Here is a 16,225-nt window from a genome sequence, read left to right as displayed (position 1 = left end):
TGGCCAGTCCTGTTGCTGCTGGGAGAGCTGGAGCTCAGTGTTGGCAGAGCGAGCACCAGGGGGCAGTCTTGTATCAGCTTTCCTGCCAGGAGATTTGCTCAGTGCTAATGCAGCTGCACTGGAGCAGTAATCACATTTAATGTGCTGCTGTGGATCTAAAGAGAAAGCACTGTACTGCTGTTGTATAGGTGACAATGGGCATGGAATTGTACGTTTACTTCAGTTCACTGAAAAATAAAAACATTGCCATGGACAAATTCATGTGGAGCGTTCTCTTGGCACTGTACGTTAGGGTCTGTTCTTTCAAGGGAGCAGTTTTCAGTGAGCATTTGTATCCATGTATAGTGACAATGCTATGTGGGGTGAGATTTAAAACGCATCTAAATAAATCTGAAAAATGTCAAATCAACATGACCTCTGTGAGAGGACATGGGAACCTGTCCCAAACCCAGGGGCATTGCAGTTCTGCCTGTGCTATAGATACAGGTGTGTTTCTGTGGGACACTGAGAGGTGCTTGTTGCATGCATGCATTTGCTGTGTACAGCGTTTGTGCTTTTAACATCATCAGTGTCACTAGTGTGATGTTAGCATAATTGTATCATAAGTGCAAACTTTATAAAAAATGTTTTTCATTATTTTTAAATAATTTTGTATTAATACAACTGATTTCATAACTACTACCAATAATAGGTCACCTGCTACAATGAATACTACAGTACAGATACTAATGCTGCTACTACTATGTCTACTGCTACTACAAATATCACTACTACTACTAATAATTAATAATTTTTTCTCTCTTTTTTTCTTGTAATCGTGTTTCCGCATTGTCTGATAAACTCAGAATTCAAACACCAACGATTTCGTATTGTGTGTGTGAAATGCTGGGATGCACTGTTTGTGTTTAGTGCAGTACTTGGAGCAGTTAGTGCAGTGTGTAAGTAATGACAATGTACAGTAGCACACAGGGTTTGATTTGCCTCACATGTGGTGCTGGGTGTCTGGTGAGCAGTTGTTCACTTTTCTTATCTGGCTACTTCACAAGCAGAGCGCACAATTCCAGGAACAATAAAATTAATGCTGTTTTTTTTCCCCCCCTTTTTTTTCCCTCTGTACAAGAATTTGCCCTCAGCATCCAGTTTATATTAAATAATTTGGAAATAGTTAATTGCATTTGCTATCTCTTTGCTACCATGTTTTTTTTTTCTCCCTAGATGTGTTTCTTTAATTAAAATTAAAAATGTTACACACACGTTCTATAAATTGGAGCTGCAAACATACATGCTTACTCTAGGTATTTTTGGTGCAGTGCTCTCTGTATAATCTCATAGTTTGTTTCTGGTTGTGAACATTTATTTTACCATACATCTCTCTTCTCAGTCATTGTTTCTGTGTTTCTCTCTGAATCAATTGCATGATTCTGGCATATGAATGCTCAGTGTTTAAAAAAAAATATATATATATATATATATATATATATATATGCAAAAATACACTTTTTGTAGATACTTTGTTTACACTTACAAATGTGTGGAGTTTGACCTTTCTTTCTTGGTTAGACTGTCCACTGTTAGCTTATGTTAAATACTGAATAGACATTTGGCTAATATTTCAGATGGGACCACATTGTCTCTGTTCCTTAAAATTTGCAAATGCACTTTCTGTGCCCTTTCAGGAGTTCACATAATTTTCTTTAAAATAATAATAGTAATAATAATACATAAATAAAATACAATACTTTTGTAATTTTTAGAGCATTGTTAATGGCACACACAGTATAGTAATAATTCATTTTTTGACAATGAGGAACAAGAAAATATAAATGTTAAATATCAGGAAAAGTAGATGCTTTGACTTTATTATCATTGTGATATATATAGTTTACTGAATAGGAATGTAACGTGATCTTGATAGGCAGATTATTGTCCTTTAAATTCAAGTGGAATATAAGCCTCTTTTATTAAATATATTCTAATTCTGCTGTTTATTGATGCTGTTTGTCTCCCCAGGGTGCTCTCTCTGCGGCGCGCTCTGTTGTGATGTAAATGCTGAACCTTCCATTTGAATGACATTCTGATAAAACAGCCAATAGTTGTTTCTTTCAAACTATTACCTTATGAATTGATGAGCTATTAAACAGAAACATATAGTGAGGGGACGGGGAAAGAGGGGGCGGGGGTGTGGGGGAGAAGAAGAAAAATGAAGGTTATTCAAATGTTTGTATTTTTGTTTAACGGAGTGGGAGAAAGGCGATAGAGATTGAGGTGTTATCGAGTGAAACATCAAGATAAGCGTCAAGTGAATTTGAAATTTTCGTTTCCATTTGAAAGGAGGTGTACATGCTTTGCTTTGGGGGTAAAAGGAACAGAGCATAAAGGCTGCAGTCTCCTGTGATGTGAGTGAGAGGCTGGGAGAAGCTGTTCACAGATGCTCTGGATAGAGATTCTGTCTCCCAGGGTCTGGTATCATGCAAACCTTACAAAACTGACATTTATTTAAACTACGAACAATGAATAGCTTTAGCAAGGCTGACAAAAAGGAGAAAGTCAGGCTTATGCAGAATATTTTAAATACGGTGCAGGCCATTGTCATGTATTGGGGGAAAGTAAAAAGATTGGGAATGTCTCCCCTCGCATGGGCTCAGACTGTTCCAAGTGATCTCCCCACTTTGAATGTCATTAATCCACCAGCTTTACAGATAGAGCGTGGCGTGTTAAAATTTTTCATCAAACCATATTACTTAAACTAAAATAATCATGAAAAAAAAATGCTTGCTTCTCTGGCAGTTAACATAAAATCTGCCAAATATATAGGAGGTGCCGTTAATGCAGCTGATCTCAGTTTGAGACCAGAACATGCTGCGCGTTCAGAATATGTATCCATACTGTTAAAAAATAATAATAATAAATGCTTGCAATTACACTTACACACAACATGAGAATACACAAGCATCTTCGCAAGGGTGCTCAGATTGGCAGCACATGCATGGTGTTAACTGGAAATTTCTAGAGGTTTCAGACAATTATACACTGCCTTCGCACGGCGTGCATCAATAGCTGATTAGGTTATTGACAGAGCCGGGGGTCAATGTAAATGTTATTGCAATGTGAGCCAGTTTGATCGAAACCCCGAAAGGTTAAGCAAATCCATTCTGGTTTTGTATGGCAGACTACAGACACAGACGGGACTTAAAAACCCCAGTACAGAGAATGAATTATCATACTGGCAATGAAATACTGCCTCCGACCGCCAGTTTACTCGAGCTGTAATGTATTTAGACAGCAATTGGCCTTAATAACCTTTATTGACTTCAGTGGGTCAGAGCCCAGAATCTAATTATTAAAGTGTATCAATTTCATTGGAGTTTAGAATTGCACTGTATATTGCACTGTACATATAATTATTTTAAGGTCATCTGGGCCAATTAATCCCCATCCACTTATTTAATGTGTTTGTAAAACAATATACATTTTATAGTTCTCTTTTGCCTTTCATAATAAAGATATATTTTTGCAGGGGACCGAGGAGTCGAAAAAAGATGAATGTTTTTATGGTAGGTTTTTTTTTTTTTTTTTTTTTTTTACCCAGTTCAAAAAATATAAAATAATAACAGGCCCTTGCAGTGGGTTTTAGGGGAAGCGGCTGATGGAGAATAATATTGTCCATCCAGAAAGCAATTTATTTGAATGTGTTTATTTAATTTGCATGCTGTATATGTTTTATTTCATTTTGCATGCACATGTGCATACCAGATAAACCAGTGTTAGCGTGAATTATGCGGTAAATTATTTAAAGAGCATTTTGGCTTATAATTATACAGTAACTCTGCATATCTGAGAGCTCTGTGTGTGGGGGGAAAAGAAATGCAGTAACGCACAATCATTTATCCTTTATTGTCATTTTCTGCTGTAGCAGGAGCTTGATACCAAAACCAGTTTCTCTTATCTTGGAACATAGGGGAAAGGTTTAATCCCGAGGTTAATTATTGCACTGCTCTGTTTACCTCCAGCCCAGTATTCGTTCAGGCGTTGTGCCTTATTTAGGCTATTGTGTATGAGATATAAATTAGTATAAGATTATTGTTATTATTCATTTTAAGAGTAACTATGCCGCTGATAATACATTTTACATTAAGAAGCTGTTCGTGTTTTAAAGTATAAAATGAAAAGAAAGAGAAAAAGAAATGTACCGAAAGTAGCGGGAAAAAGGTATTTGCAATTCTCTTTGAAGTACTTATTCAACAGGATAAGCAGAATTTTAGGAACTGCCTGATAGTGTTCTGGGTAAATACTTAAACCCCTTTAGAGAATTTCACGCACAGATACAGTACTACAGAAAAAAGAGCACTTATGTCTCCTAAAGCCACTACAGCCTGCAGCTTTGTACCTTAAGACAGAGGTATTGAATAGAATTCTACCGAGGATACATTCAGTGACAATATCTGCAGGAGCATCAAAGCACAGCAGCCGAGGAGACGCTCTGATTTTAACCCTTTGTTGCTGCAGGGGGGCCTTGCTGCGGCGCTGCGAGTACCTAGCACCCCCTTCTCTGCACAGCGCCTCCTTCCAAGGCTCACAGGGCAGCTCCAGTCGCTCATAGCCGAGGGCCCACCTGAGCACTGGCACAGGGCAGCGCTGTGCCTGGCACATCCTCTACTTCCTGTTCCTCTAGTTTTTATTTTCCTTTCTTTCTCCAGAAAGTGATGTTACTCTATTCATGCAAAATTAGCAAAGCAATAATTATTTATTCTAATTAGTTACATGTATTTTGTTTTAAGTATTATAGATTTTTTTTTTTTTTTGTACGTTTGGTGAAAATAAATCTTGGAAAAATTAAAAAAAATAGTTTTTAGTGACGTCTTTTTGTTTTTACATTACATCTTGTAAGCCTTGAAACTATTTAAGTTAAATGGTTATTTACAAATATAAGAACCAATCATAATAAGAAGGATAATGCAGTATGAATATTTCTTAGATATTTAGATATGGCATTTTGAACATACTCTTAGAGTAATTAAATAATTTAAGATCACCTTTCTATATACATTTCTTAAATCAGAGATGAAAATAGTCTCTTTCCATTCAATGTAATCTGAATTCACATGTGGTAATTGTTGCAGTGTATTGAATTCTGAAATCAACAAGGGGGGTTTCTGTCATTGATCAGGTCGCCATCGAGCTGGGGGTGGATTATAAACTGTGTTTACATGTGAATGAGTGGTCATTTTATTGGGATAAAATCAGAAGAGGAAATCCCCAATTATGTGATGCTGCAGCAATGTCTGCTTTTATTATTATTATTTATGACTGATGCTTAAAACATACATTGTAAGTGTCAATTCCAAATACCAAAATGCAATTGTAATACGTTTCCTACTAAAACATACAGGTTTGTGTGTGTATATAGATATATAACAATACTGTGCACAAATTTTAGGCAGATGAGAAAAAAGGCTGTAAAGTAACTGCTTTCAAAAATAGACATTAATAGATTATATTTATCAATTAACTAAATGCAAAGTGAGTGAACAGAAGACAAATCTACATCAAATCCATATTTGCTGTGACCACCCTTTGCCTTTGCCAAACAGCATCAATTCTTCTAGGTTCACTTGCACACAGTTTTTGAAGGAACTCAGCAGGTAGGTTGGCCCAAACATCTTGGAGAACTAACCACAGTTCTTCTGTGGATTTAGGCAGCCTCAGTTGCTTCTCTCTCTTCATGTAATCCCAGACAGACCCGATGATGTTGAGATCAGGGCTCTGTGGGGGCCATACCAACACTTCCAGGACTCCTTGTTCTTCTTTATTCTGAAGATAGTTCTTAATGACTTTCACTGTATGTGTGGGGTCATGGTCATGCTGCACAATACATTTGGTGCCAATCAGATGCCTCCCTGATGGTATTGCATGATGGATAAATATCTGCCTGTACTTCACAGCATTGAGGAGACCATTAATTCTGACCAAATCACCAACTCCATTTGCAGAAATGCAGCCCCATAATTGCAAGGAACCTCCACCATGCTTCACTGTTGCCTGCAGACACTCATTCATGTACGGCTCTCCAGCCCTTCAGCAAACAAACTGCCTTCTGCTATAGCCAAATATTTCACATTTGACTCGTAAGTCCAGACCACCATTTTTCTGCAGCCCAGTTCCTGTGTTTTCGTGCATAGTTGAGTGGCTTGGCCTTGTTGCCATGTCGGAGGTATGGCTTTTTGGTCACAAGTTTTCCATGAAGGCCACTTCTGACCAGACTTCTCCGGACAGTAGATGGGTGTACCAGGGTCCCACTGTTTTCTGCTAATTCTGAGCTGATGGCACTGCAGGACATCTTCTAATTGCAAAGGGAAGTAAGCATGATGTGTCTTTCATCTGCTGCAGTAAGTTTACTGCTGTGCTCAGTTTTGCCATGGTGTGTGACTTTTGACAGTAAACTGTCTTTAGCAACCTCACCTTGTTAGCTGGGTTTGGCTGTTCCTCACCCAGTTTTATTAGTTATTTTTGAAAACATTGTTACTTTACAGCATTTTTTTCACACTTGCCTAAAACTTTTGCAAATTACTATATATATATATATATATATATATATATATATATATATATATATATATATATAATTATTTATTTTTTTAAAGAAATATATACGCACAGTGTATGCAACTATATCATTGTGATAGTTTATCAAATATACACTTTCACTGTTTTGTTGTTTTTATATTTGTTTGTTTTTCATCTGTGATATCAGCAGTATTTCTTCATGCATCTTCCTGCTATGAAGCTGTCAATTGTTGTCTGTTCCTCAGAAACAAATGAGAGCAGAGTAAATTATCTTTCTTATCCGGTTATTTTTTTTTTTTTTGTTATTTTTTTTTTTTCTTCTCCCATGATCAGCAAGATAAGTCTTCTGAAGAGAAAGATAACATCCATTAAAGTGGTAAAAAGAATTACAAGCGAGCGCAGATTAATCACTACTGGGTCTAATCGCGTTCTGCAGGGCCGGTGTCTGCTGCCTGCGCCGTGCCACTCCTGCGTCTGGGAGAGGGAAGAAAGTGGAAGACATTTGTTACTGGCAACTAATTTCCCTTCTGAGAGCACACCCTTTATGGCTGACAATAATCATTATCACGCGCTTAGTATGCAATTATTACATCACTCTAAACCGGCTCTAATTGTTTATTTAAAATAAACACAGCCTCTTTAAAGCCAGTCTGAATGTGTCATGTTAATTTAATAGCACCCCCATGGCAGGAACAGGTTTTGCTCTTCAGATTTTAAATGCAGTTTAATGAAAACCTATCTTTTCTTTTCTTTTTTATTCCTCGTTCCTTTATTTCTTCTCTCTGAAAGGGGAGTTCGCCTCAAGAAACGCTGTCGACTCTCTCCTCCAAATCACCTCCGCAGCTTTTCCCGATCAGGCTGTTAACTAAGTGTATTAAGCCTAAGTTCAGAACAAAGAGCAGGAGAATGAGAGAGATCCTGACTGGAGAGACTGTAAAATTGTTTGATTCGCCTGAGAAATTGCAAAGAAAGGAGAATTATCAAAAGATCCTGGTGATAATTTTGAGTGGATGGGGGGAGGCAGAAGGGAATAGCATATTCAAATGTTATCTTAAGTAACACTTTGATGGAGCCAGAGATCCGTATTTATTATTTAACTGCAGAAATGAAAGCGAGCCCGAACCCTTGGCAGTGATGAGCAGTGAAGCCCGAGTGCCTGGCAGAGAGCACGCTGGGAAACCGTTTGACTGCCAGACTGCTCCTCCAGGTCCTTGGTGTTTTGCTTGGTTTTGTTTCTCACAGAAGTCGTGAAAAAGGAACCGTGTTGACTGATATTAAAACCGAAGTGTGTTGATAAAAAAAAAAATCATATTCCTTAGGTACTAAAAAGATCGCTTTCCTTTATTTTTTCGTTCAGTGTGATCTTTTAAACTTTTTTCTTTTTAAAGACTTGTTACTGACTTTTTTATATGAATAGTAAATGCTTTTATACAAATCTGGGAAGTAACTTAGTTATTTGTTTAAAACAAACTAACATTTCCAATGTATAACTAACAAACCAGTTGTTTTTCTCTCTTTTTCTCTGTCCCCCCCATCTCTCTCTCTCTGTCTGTCCGTCCGTTTTTCCATTCATAAGTCTTTCATTCTCACTCTCTTGTGGGCCATGTTTGCTGTCTCTTGCCCTGGACTATTCTGTCTCTCTCGCTCTCTCTCTCTCTCCACTGCTAGTGTAGCGTTCCTCAGCACACAGGGCTGGTTATTGTTATCAACAGCATGAGGCCAAAGAGCTGGGAGACGGGCACGAGTCAGGAATAGGATGTGTTGTCTGCTGGGCACCAGAGGGCCCTACGGAGATGGAGTTCCCTTCAAGGGCACTCCACAGGCACCGCTGACTTTAAAATGACCAGATTAAAAAAAAAACATCAAAACACAGACATGTTGCAGGTTTGAGTGCACATATAGTTGATCGTCTTTAAGTGTGTTGCAGTTGGCCGTTGTACCATATCGCTAGAGCCTACAGCAGCAGAAGTGGGGGCTTCTGGAGGACCTGGGAAAGACAGGACACTTAGGTACTGAGTGCTGCCTTGCCACTCTCCATATTGACCTCAGGCCTGTCCAAACCTCCTGCAGGGCACGGGTTTCTGCTGTCTGGAGGGCAGGATAGAGGCAGTGCAACCCACCCCCACTCCCTCTTGTAAAAATGTCCTGTTGTGGTCATTGCTCTCCAGGCCGCAGATTCTGAAGCAGCTTCATTCATTTATTGCCCGCTACCGGCCCACGTGGCACGACCGCAAACTTTTCTATTATTCACCAGGGTCTTGACAGAAGGAAGGTTGGGGGGAGTGGAGGATGCTTTGAAAAGACTGCAGAGGCTTTATTTTATTTATGAAGGAGTTTTGAGAGGCTCATGTTGACCGTGGGATGATCAAACAACCTTGGAAAGTTGCGGTTTCTGTGCAACATGTTAGCCAGTCCACTCGGCCACTAAGTGGAGCATGTAGTTTATTTTTCTTACCTTGCTCATGCTGACTCTTAAAGTTGTGGGCCTTTTTTTTCTCTTCCTGTCTCTGTCTGTCTCTCTCTCCCTCCCTCGCTGTCTTCTAAAACACAAAGTTTACAATAAAGGATCCAGGGCGAACACAGGACAGCATGCAGCTTGATTCATTCATTCCATAGGGAGTACACGGATAAAGTGCTCATTAATCCTGGTTTGTGTGTAATAAGAGGGTTGTGTTAAAGTTAATAAATTACCTTTTTATTTATGTAAGAACTGCATCTGGGAATGCATCTTTTAATCATTTATACATGTATGAGTATATTTCGCCTGTGATTGCCCAGGAAGTGGAGAGTGTACTTTTTGAAAGAGTGAGTGATTGTTAAGTCTCGAGTGCTTCGTGAAAGGAGAAGTGTGTGTTAATTTTGGCAGTGCAGGTTATGGCATCCAATAGCCCGAATAGATCACGTTTCATTACCAAAGCATATTGTGGCTGGGGAGGTCACACAGACCTGAGACTCCAGCATCTGTACAACATGCTTCTCAGATTGTTTTTAATTGCCTCCCCCTCCTTGAGCAGTAGCGATACTTGTTTATAACATGGAGAGAGAGACACGCCACAAAGCACAAGCCACAGCGCCGGGGGTCACATACATAACCCCATCGCATGGTTACAATTTAAACGCAGCGTCCTTTGTTTGCGTTAATGTGTAGTGAAGTTGTATACAAGAGGGAGGACACAGGAGCGGAGCATCGGCCTGGGCTTAAATAACTCATTGTAAAACAGTCACAAAGGGAGCACATTTCTCTCTCCATAGAGCAGTTGTTTAGCATTAGCCTTGTGCATCCAAGCGCAAACTCTATTTAATTCTTTTGACAATGGACGGAGGGGAGAAAAAAAAATTGTTTTGCTCTTTTGACCTGCTGTGCTTCTCTAAACTGACCCTCCTCTGTCACTTATAAAACACTGCTGCTGCTGTACCAGTCCACAGCGCTGCGGTAGCACCCTCCCTCCCTCCCTCCCTCCCTCCCTCCCATTTCAGTGCGAGAGTCCTGGTGCTCATAAGGCACTGCCGTTTCTTAATCAGCTTTTAACTACTCTGTATGATGCTATATATGATTGATTGAATCGCCTGATTAATTGATTTGTAATTTTAAGGTAAGAGAAATGCAACCATGTATGGTTTAATCTACATAAAGTCCCCATGAACAGAACTGAAAAATGCACTTTGGTTGGGGTGGGGATTGATAATGATGATTTTAATTAAATTAATTCTGTGTTAAATCAATAAATTGTGTGAAATCAGAGTTGTGCCCCATGCTCAATATTGTGATTATATTGCAAAGTTGTGCAATTATTACCCTTTTCCCCCAAAAATAAATAAATAGATAAAACATTGATACGAGAGGATTCCCAGCATTCTTAGTGTTTGAACTTCTTTTCGGCATTAACTGGCTCCATATCCTTTATAAATGCAAAAAAACCATGTCTGTTGTAAATTTCAGTAGTGAAATGGCTAGGATAGCTTTAATAAAACTGGTGCATTGAGAGTGAGGGTCACTTGTACTTTTATTTAGTGAATGTAATCATTTTGTCTGTTTAGCAGTAACCTGATTTAAGTAGGTGAGGATCAGTCTAACACTGTGGTCAGATTGAAGACATCACTCCTAGGTTTCAGGGTGACATCTGCAGAGCTCAAGTACGAAATTAGTTTCTTTAACAATCTAACGGAGATCTGTTGGTTATGAGTGGGCCCAGAGACCAAGGAGTATTGAACGTTTGTGGAGTTGTTTGATTCTGACCTAAACAGAAGATTTTTTTTTTCTTCATACTAAAAGAACAGCAACAAAGCCTAGTGTTTCTGCTTCAGTTCTTCTACAGAAAGCATATGTCCAGCCATGCAGGCAACAGTTGGTTTAAAGATGGACTATAGCCCAGAAACAATGGCAAGAAAGCAGGCCCTTTTCTGGCATGCACAATGTTTTCAGACATCGTTACTTGTTAGGGATGGTTCTGTCAGCTGTCCCCTCTTCGCAAGTGTAATTTTTGCCCCCCGTCTCCTCTGCTCTTCGAACACATTTTTCTAATGTTTTACACTTCATATAATCTGGCCTTGTATGGCCAGCTTACTTTATGGCTGATATAATTGATGTTGGGCTGGACATGTCAGCAGCTCTCGGAGGGTGGATTTGGCAGAAAGGGTAACCTCTCAATCACCCGCAGACCACAAGTGCCTTTCGCCTCATCCTCTGTCTCTCCTCCTTCCTAAAGGGGGCTGGCCTTTCCCCCTTTCTTTAGGAGCCTCAGTGTTTCTTTAACCCCCTGCAACCAACCCTGCCCCCCATCTCTCTCCTCCCCCAGGCTACTCGCTTTAGTGCTCGGCCAGTGTCAAAGATGTCAACAAACAAGTAGAAAAGTCGACCTCTGGAATCAGGTCTGTGGTGAAGGCCGGTCAACAATGGTTACAGATGCCCTTTCCATTTACAGATGAATTTAGGGTTACATTTCAGTCCAGGCTTGATTATCAATGGATTTAAAAAAAAAATAAAAATAAATGAAATTATACACTTTAATTAGGGTTGACAGTTGGAATGGTCTTGGATTATTGTGCTGTTGTGAGTGATTTCACTAATTAATATCCATATTCTTATTAATTGAAGATTTAATTATTATTCTTTTTACAAACACCTCACAGAAGAAAAAGGAACATCACAAATTTGAACATTTATTCAAGTTATGTTTTAAGGTATCATACCGATGAAGGTAGGAATGGTCTCATTATGGTTAAGAGTTCAGTTTTGCACTGAAATTAAGTTAGTGTAGTTTTGGTCTGAGCTGGGGTTAGGGGTCAGGGTCCCCAGTGAACTCCAGCTTTTGTTAGGGTTAGGGTTGTTTTCCTACTGAATTAATTTAATTTGGATTTGTGTGTCCACACTTGAAATTGTGATGTTGGCTAGGGTTGGGTTTCAGTCTGTCTGTTTCAGCTGTTTGGGTATTAAATGGGCTAGGTTACCTACTGCTGTAATTCAGAGCTTGTGTAACATCAGCCTTCTGTTTGGCACTGCAGTGAAATATCGCAGTGAAGATGAGTTAATTGGAGGAATTTGTCAATTTGTCAAGTTCAGAAGGTAATTTAAAAGTACATTTAGTAATTAATCCCAGTTTTTGCTACACAAGTTAGATTTTGCATTGTAGAGTTGCTATAGAATTGTCAAATAAGCACCATCCCTGTAGGTGTTACCATTACACAAAGGTTAATGGTGTGGCTGCTGATGGGGAGCACCAGATAACCGTATAGAGAAATATGGATTTCTTGATATTTCCTTTATCCCATATGGTTGGCAATGCAGTTGTCAAATAATTGTGTGTAGAAGTTGTGCAATGCCCGATGGAGCCAGTGTCCAGTTGAAGTTTTGCCAATGCGGGAAGCACAAGCTGAGAGAGGACAAGTCAATGGAGCCAAACAGCCTGTGTATCTGGCTCCCACTGCCAGGGAGAATGAGATGCCCAAAGAAAGTTTTGTCTTCGTGGCTGAAGCGCCGGAAGGGGATGGCTGGGGGTCAGTGTTTGTGGGTAAATGAGGGAGTAGGGCAATAATGTCCGATCCTCCATTTCAATAGTGCTGATGTTCACAGTCATAGTCGCCAACCTCAGTTTCCTCTCCAGGACCATGCCGATTTCCCCGGTCCCCGGCTCCCGACATTCACCTTTGGATACAGCATAGTTTCACACTGTCTCAGGGTAGGACCTGCAACACAGGGGCCAAGTAAATATTGGCAGGTGTGTAGAATAATTCTGTTGTTCACAGGTTGGTCTGGGATAGCCGTCTGTGAGGAAGTGCACAACTGGCACCTCTCTTAGGGAATTTACACACACACACACACACACACAGAAATTTGTCTTTGGCCGTATTTCTAACACCAGTCTCGGGAAACGTCTTGCTCTTCTCAAATGGAAGGGCATGACTCAAATGAAAGCAGGCCGCTCTTTGCAACTGAGGAATGGAAGGAAGTTAGGATTGTGCGTCTGGAATTGAAATTCTGGCTGGCTCAGGACCCTTAATTGTTCAGATGCTATCTTTAGGCCTCACAGTTTAACACATGTAGACACTCAGCAGAAGGTCTGGTAACAAACACACCAGAAGCTATTTGGCATTGGTGGCTCTCGGCTGCCTTGCTGCAGTGTGTTGTTTTTAGTTCTGTCCTGAAGCAGGAAAGTGCAACAAATGTGCAATTTGAGCAATATCGTGATTTACAAAACATAAATAAAAAATCAATTTTGTTGAAGTTACTGTTAAGACTAGCTATGATGAAGAGGACATTGGGGACAAAAGGTGACCATTGTACAGAGGGATGGTGGGGGGGGGGGAGGGGGACATTGCCTCAAGCAACACTTCAGTCTGGAATGAAGTCAGAAGTTTGTTTGCTCTGCGTTTGAAGGTGCTATCAACATTTGTGTCTGGGTCTGTCCTGTCACTTGCTGGACTGTGTTTGTGTTTTTTTACCCATAAAAGCCATTTAGGAGGAGGAAAAATGGTCCGCACTCTCTAGTAAAAATATACAGGGTGTCTGGGAAATCGCCCATACCTGTCTTCTCCTCCTCAGCCCTGCCGGTGGGGTCAGGGGGACATGTCTTGATGGTTTCAGGAAGCAGAGGATAGGAATTGTCATCTGTCTGTAAACACTGGGACCCCTCCCCGTCGCATGCTAACAGAGAGCTGAGATAAGGCAGGGCCAGGCTCCTCTCGGAGCTATCTGTGTTTTGGGACGACCTGTACAATGACTGCCCTGCGACCAGGAGCAGAAAGGCCAGGGGATCACCGCGGGGGTAAATGTGAAGGGCTCATTCAGCACCAGGGTAAAACGCAGCACAGCAAACAGAGCTGTGGGTGGGAGGGAGATGAAGTGAGTAGCGCCATTACAGTAATAAAGAGGCACAGACAGACACTCTCCTGAGGTCATCTTGATGATGTTTGTTAAGGCTTCAAAGAGAGGTGACTGGAGTTCAAGATGCTATTAGTTTTTGTTTTGTTTTGTTTGTTTTCTTTGTACTTTTGAAGCACTCTTTCTTCGCAGTTGTTCTCAACGCTGGTACGATTTTTTTCCTTCTTTTCTCCTCTCTTCATTAAACCTTTGACCTTAATAGCTTTCCGTGTGTTTGAGTTCACCCCTCCAGGGAGCGCCAGGGCTTTGGTCCTCAGGTGTCTCTCCGTGTAAACAGTCCCACAGTCTCTGCAGCGGAAATCAGGGCCTCTGTTTGAAACTGTACCGTCTTCAGCTGAAAACATTTTCTCTTATGGGTGACTGAGAGCAAAGAATACCGCATAAGAAAACCATATCTTTGCTAAATTATTGAAATCTGTTGTCTGAAGGTCTGATTTGAAATGTTATTCGTCTTGTGGGTTTTGTGCACATTTAGTATGTAAATTGGAACAGTGCTGTACCATCCGGAGAGCTGCACGTGTCCTGGGTGTTTCTACTCGGGCAGTGTGTCGCATGCATTGTAGTCCTCTTCAGGTGCGTCAGTTATGGTAAAAATGTGCCTTTTGTCTGTCTGTCTCACCTCCCACTGGTGGAAAAAAAAAGATCTGGAAACTTACCGAAAGTGATCATGATTGAGCATTTTAAATCATGTGGCTTTGGAAAGCATACATTGAAACCTGTCCTCACAAGAATAAAAACAGACAGCTGGATTGTCTGAAATGTATAAAACTATATATATATATATATATATATATATATATATATATATATAATTTCAGACAAAAATAAAAAACATCAAGAGTGGAGTTTTGCGTAATCGACAGAAATGAAACGGCTGCACTTGTGGATCTGACAGAGAGAGACTGCTGCTAACAAGGCATCAGAGTCGCTCAGAGTAACAGATCCATCACACCGCCGGCAGAGAGACTGGGGGAAAGACCTATTCGAGTGGGAGTGACAACACTGCATTTAATTTGTGTTGCCAAATTCCTTTTCATTTCTCTTTCACCGAACTGATATAAAAACTCGGGCAACTTGAAAGGTGGCTGGCGCCTTGAGATTTACTCCTGTGCATCGTTGTGAATTTACCTAGATGTTGGTGAACACTCACGGAAATAGCACCTCACAAGTGCAAGTGAATTTTAAAGTGAAAAGCCTTCAGATACATGTTTGTCCAAGTTGTAATGTATCCATTTAATCTGTTACAGCTTGTCAGACTTTTGATAAGGAGTCGCATTGCTCGCATACGCCTTCTACTCTCTGTTTACTACCTTACTCTAAGTCTTTAACCATTTGTGACTGCAATTTTGACTCCCTATACAAAACCGTGATCAGCCTTTTGTTTTTTTAGCCATAGCTGCATGATGTTCCCTCTGAAGCATGTTTGCCAATATTCTTTGTGATCAAATTTGAGGTGCCGGTGCAATGTGAAGCTTTAGCTTGCTCACGTCTCACTCTTTCCCTTCAACCAAGCACAACTATACAATAACTAACACACAGTCAGCTAGCCACCCACCCACACACCTAGGCCCTTGCACTGGTATTCCTGCGCTGCATCGATTTGTTGATAGCCCAGCAGTATTAAAGAAGTCATTGATTTGCTGTTGCTGTTCCCAGGTTGTTATTAATTGTGTCCTGTTTCCTTGTCCAGACACAGCTGGCTCTGGCGGTAGTGGACAAAGAAGGGCGGCTGGACAAGAAGAGTAGGAGGGAGGCAGCTGAAGCTCTGTTGCCCATCATCGCTGAGAGACAGGAGCTCAGGCAGCTGTGGAGGACTAGGTTAGTGTCTGCCGCCACCCTGGCATACCACACACACCCACCACTTCCTGCCATGGAGGGCAAAGGTTACACTGCCCCTTGCCCAGGAGTTCAGACTCAACTTAGCACAGGGAGTCTCCCATGCACACACAATGTTTTACCTTGTGATAAATTAAGGATAAAATGAAAAAGTTGGTTGCAAAGTGTTTTCATGATCATTTGAGGCAAGGAGACAAATCTTCCAAGGGTATTTGTGCTGTGAACTGATGCAGAAGATGGAGCTTATTGTCCATAGATAGAACCTCCCATTAGTCAGCAGAGAAATCCATCTGTTGAATGTGAGTGTCGTTCCATGCAGGTCATGGGTTCTTTGCACTGTTATACTGTGTAAACATATTTTGGGAATTGCAGCATTCAATTATCATTATCTGAGTAAATGCATCATAAAAAAGCCAAATAGTAAATATTTGTGTATATATTGCTTTG

General features: G+C 40.5%; 1 protein-coding gene across 2 annotated transcripts in view; it reads left to right on the top strand.

Moving 5' to 3' along the window:
- The window catches only part of fto (FTO alpha-ketoglutarate dependent dioxygenase), a 125,075-nt gene that overhangs the window by 42,477 nt on the left and 66,373 nt on the right, over positions 1-16,225 (top strand). For both annotated transcript variants that reach the window (XM_066713412.1, XM_066713411.1), the window contains one exon: positions 15,633-15,760. In XM_066713412.1, coding sequence (XP_066569509.1) covers positions 15,633-15,760 — 128 coding nt within the window. The remainder of the gene's footprint in view (positions 1-15,632; positions 15,761-16,225) is intronic.

The sequence above is a fragment of the Amia ocellicauda genome, chromosome 9 (genome assembly GCF_036373705.1).
Source record: "Amia ocellicauda isolate fAmiCal2 chromosome 9, fAmiCal2.hap1, whole genome shotgun sequence".
Classification (NCBI taxonomy): domain Eukaryota; kingdom Metazoa; phylum Chordata; class Actinopteri; order Amiiformes; family Amiidae; genus Amia; species Amia ocellicauda.
The sequence above is the reverse complement of the archived record's forward strand: the minus strand, read 5'-3'. Positions and strand labels throughout refer to the sequence as shown.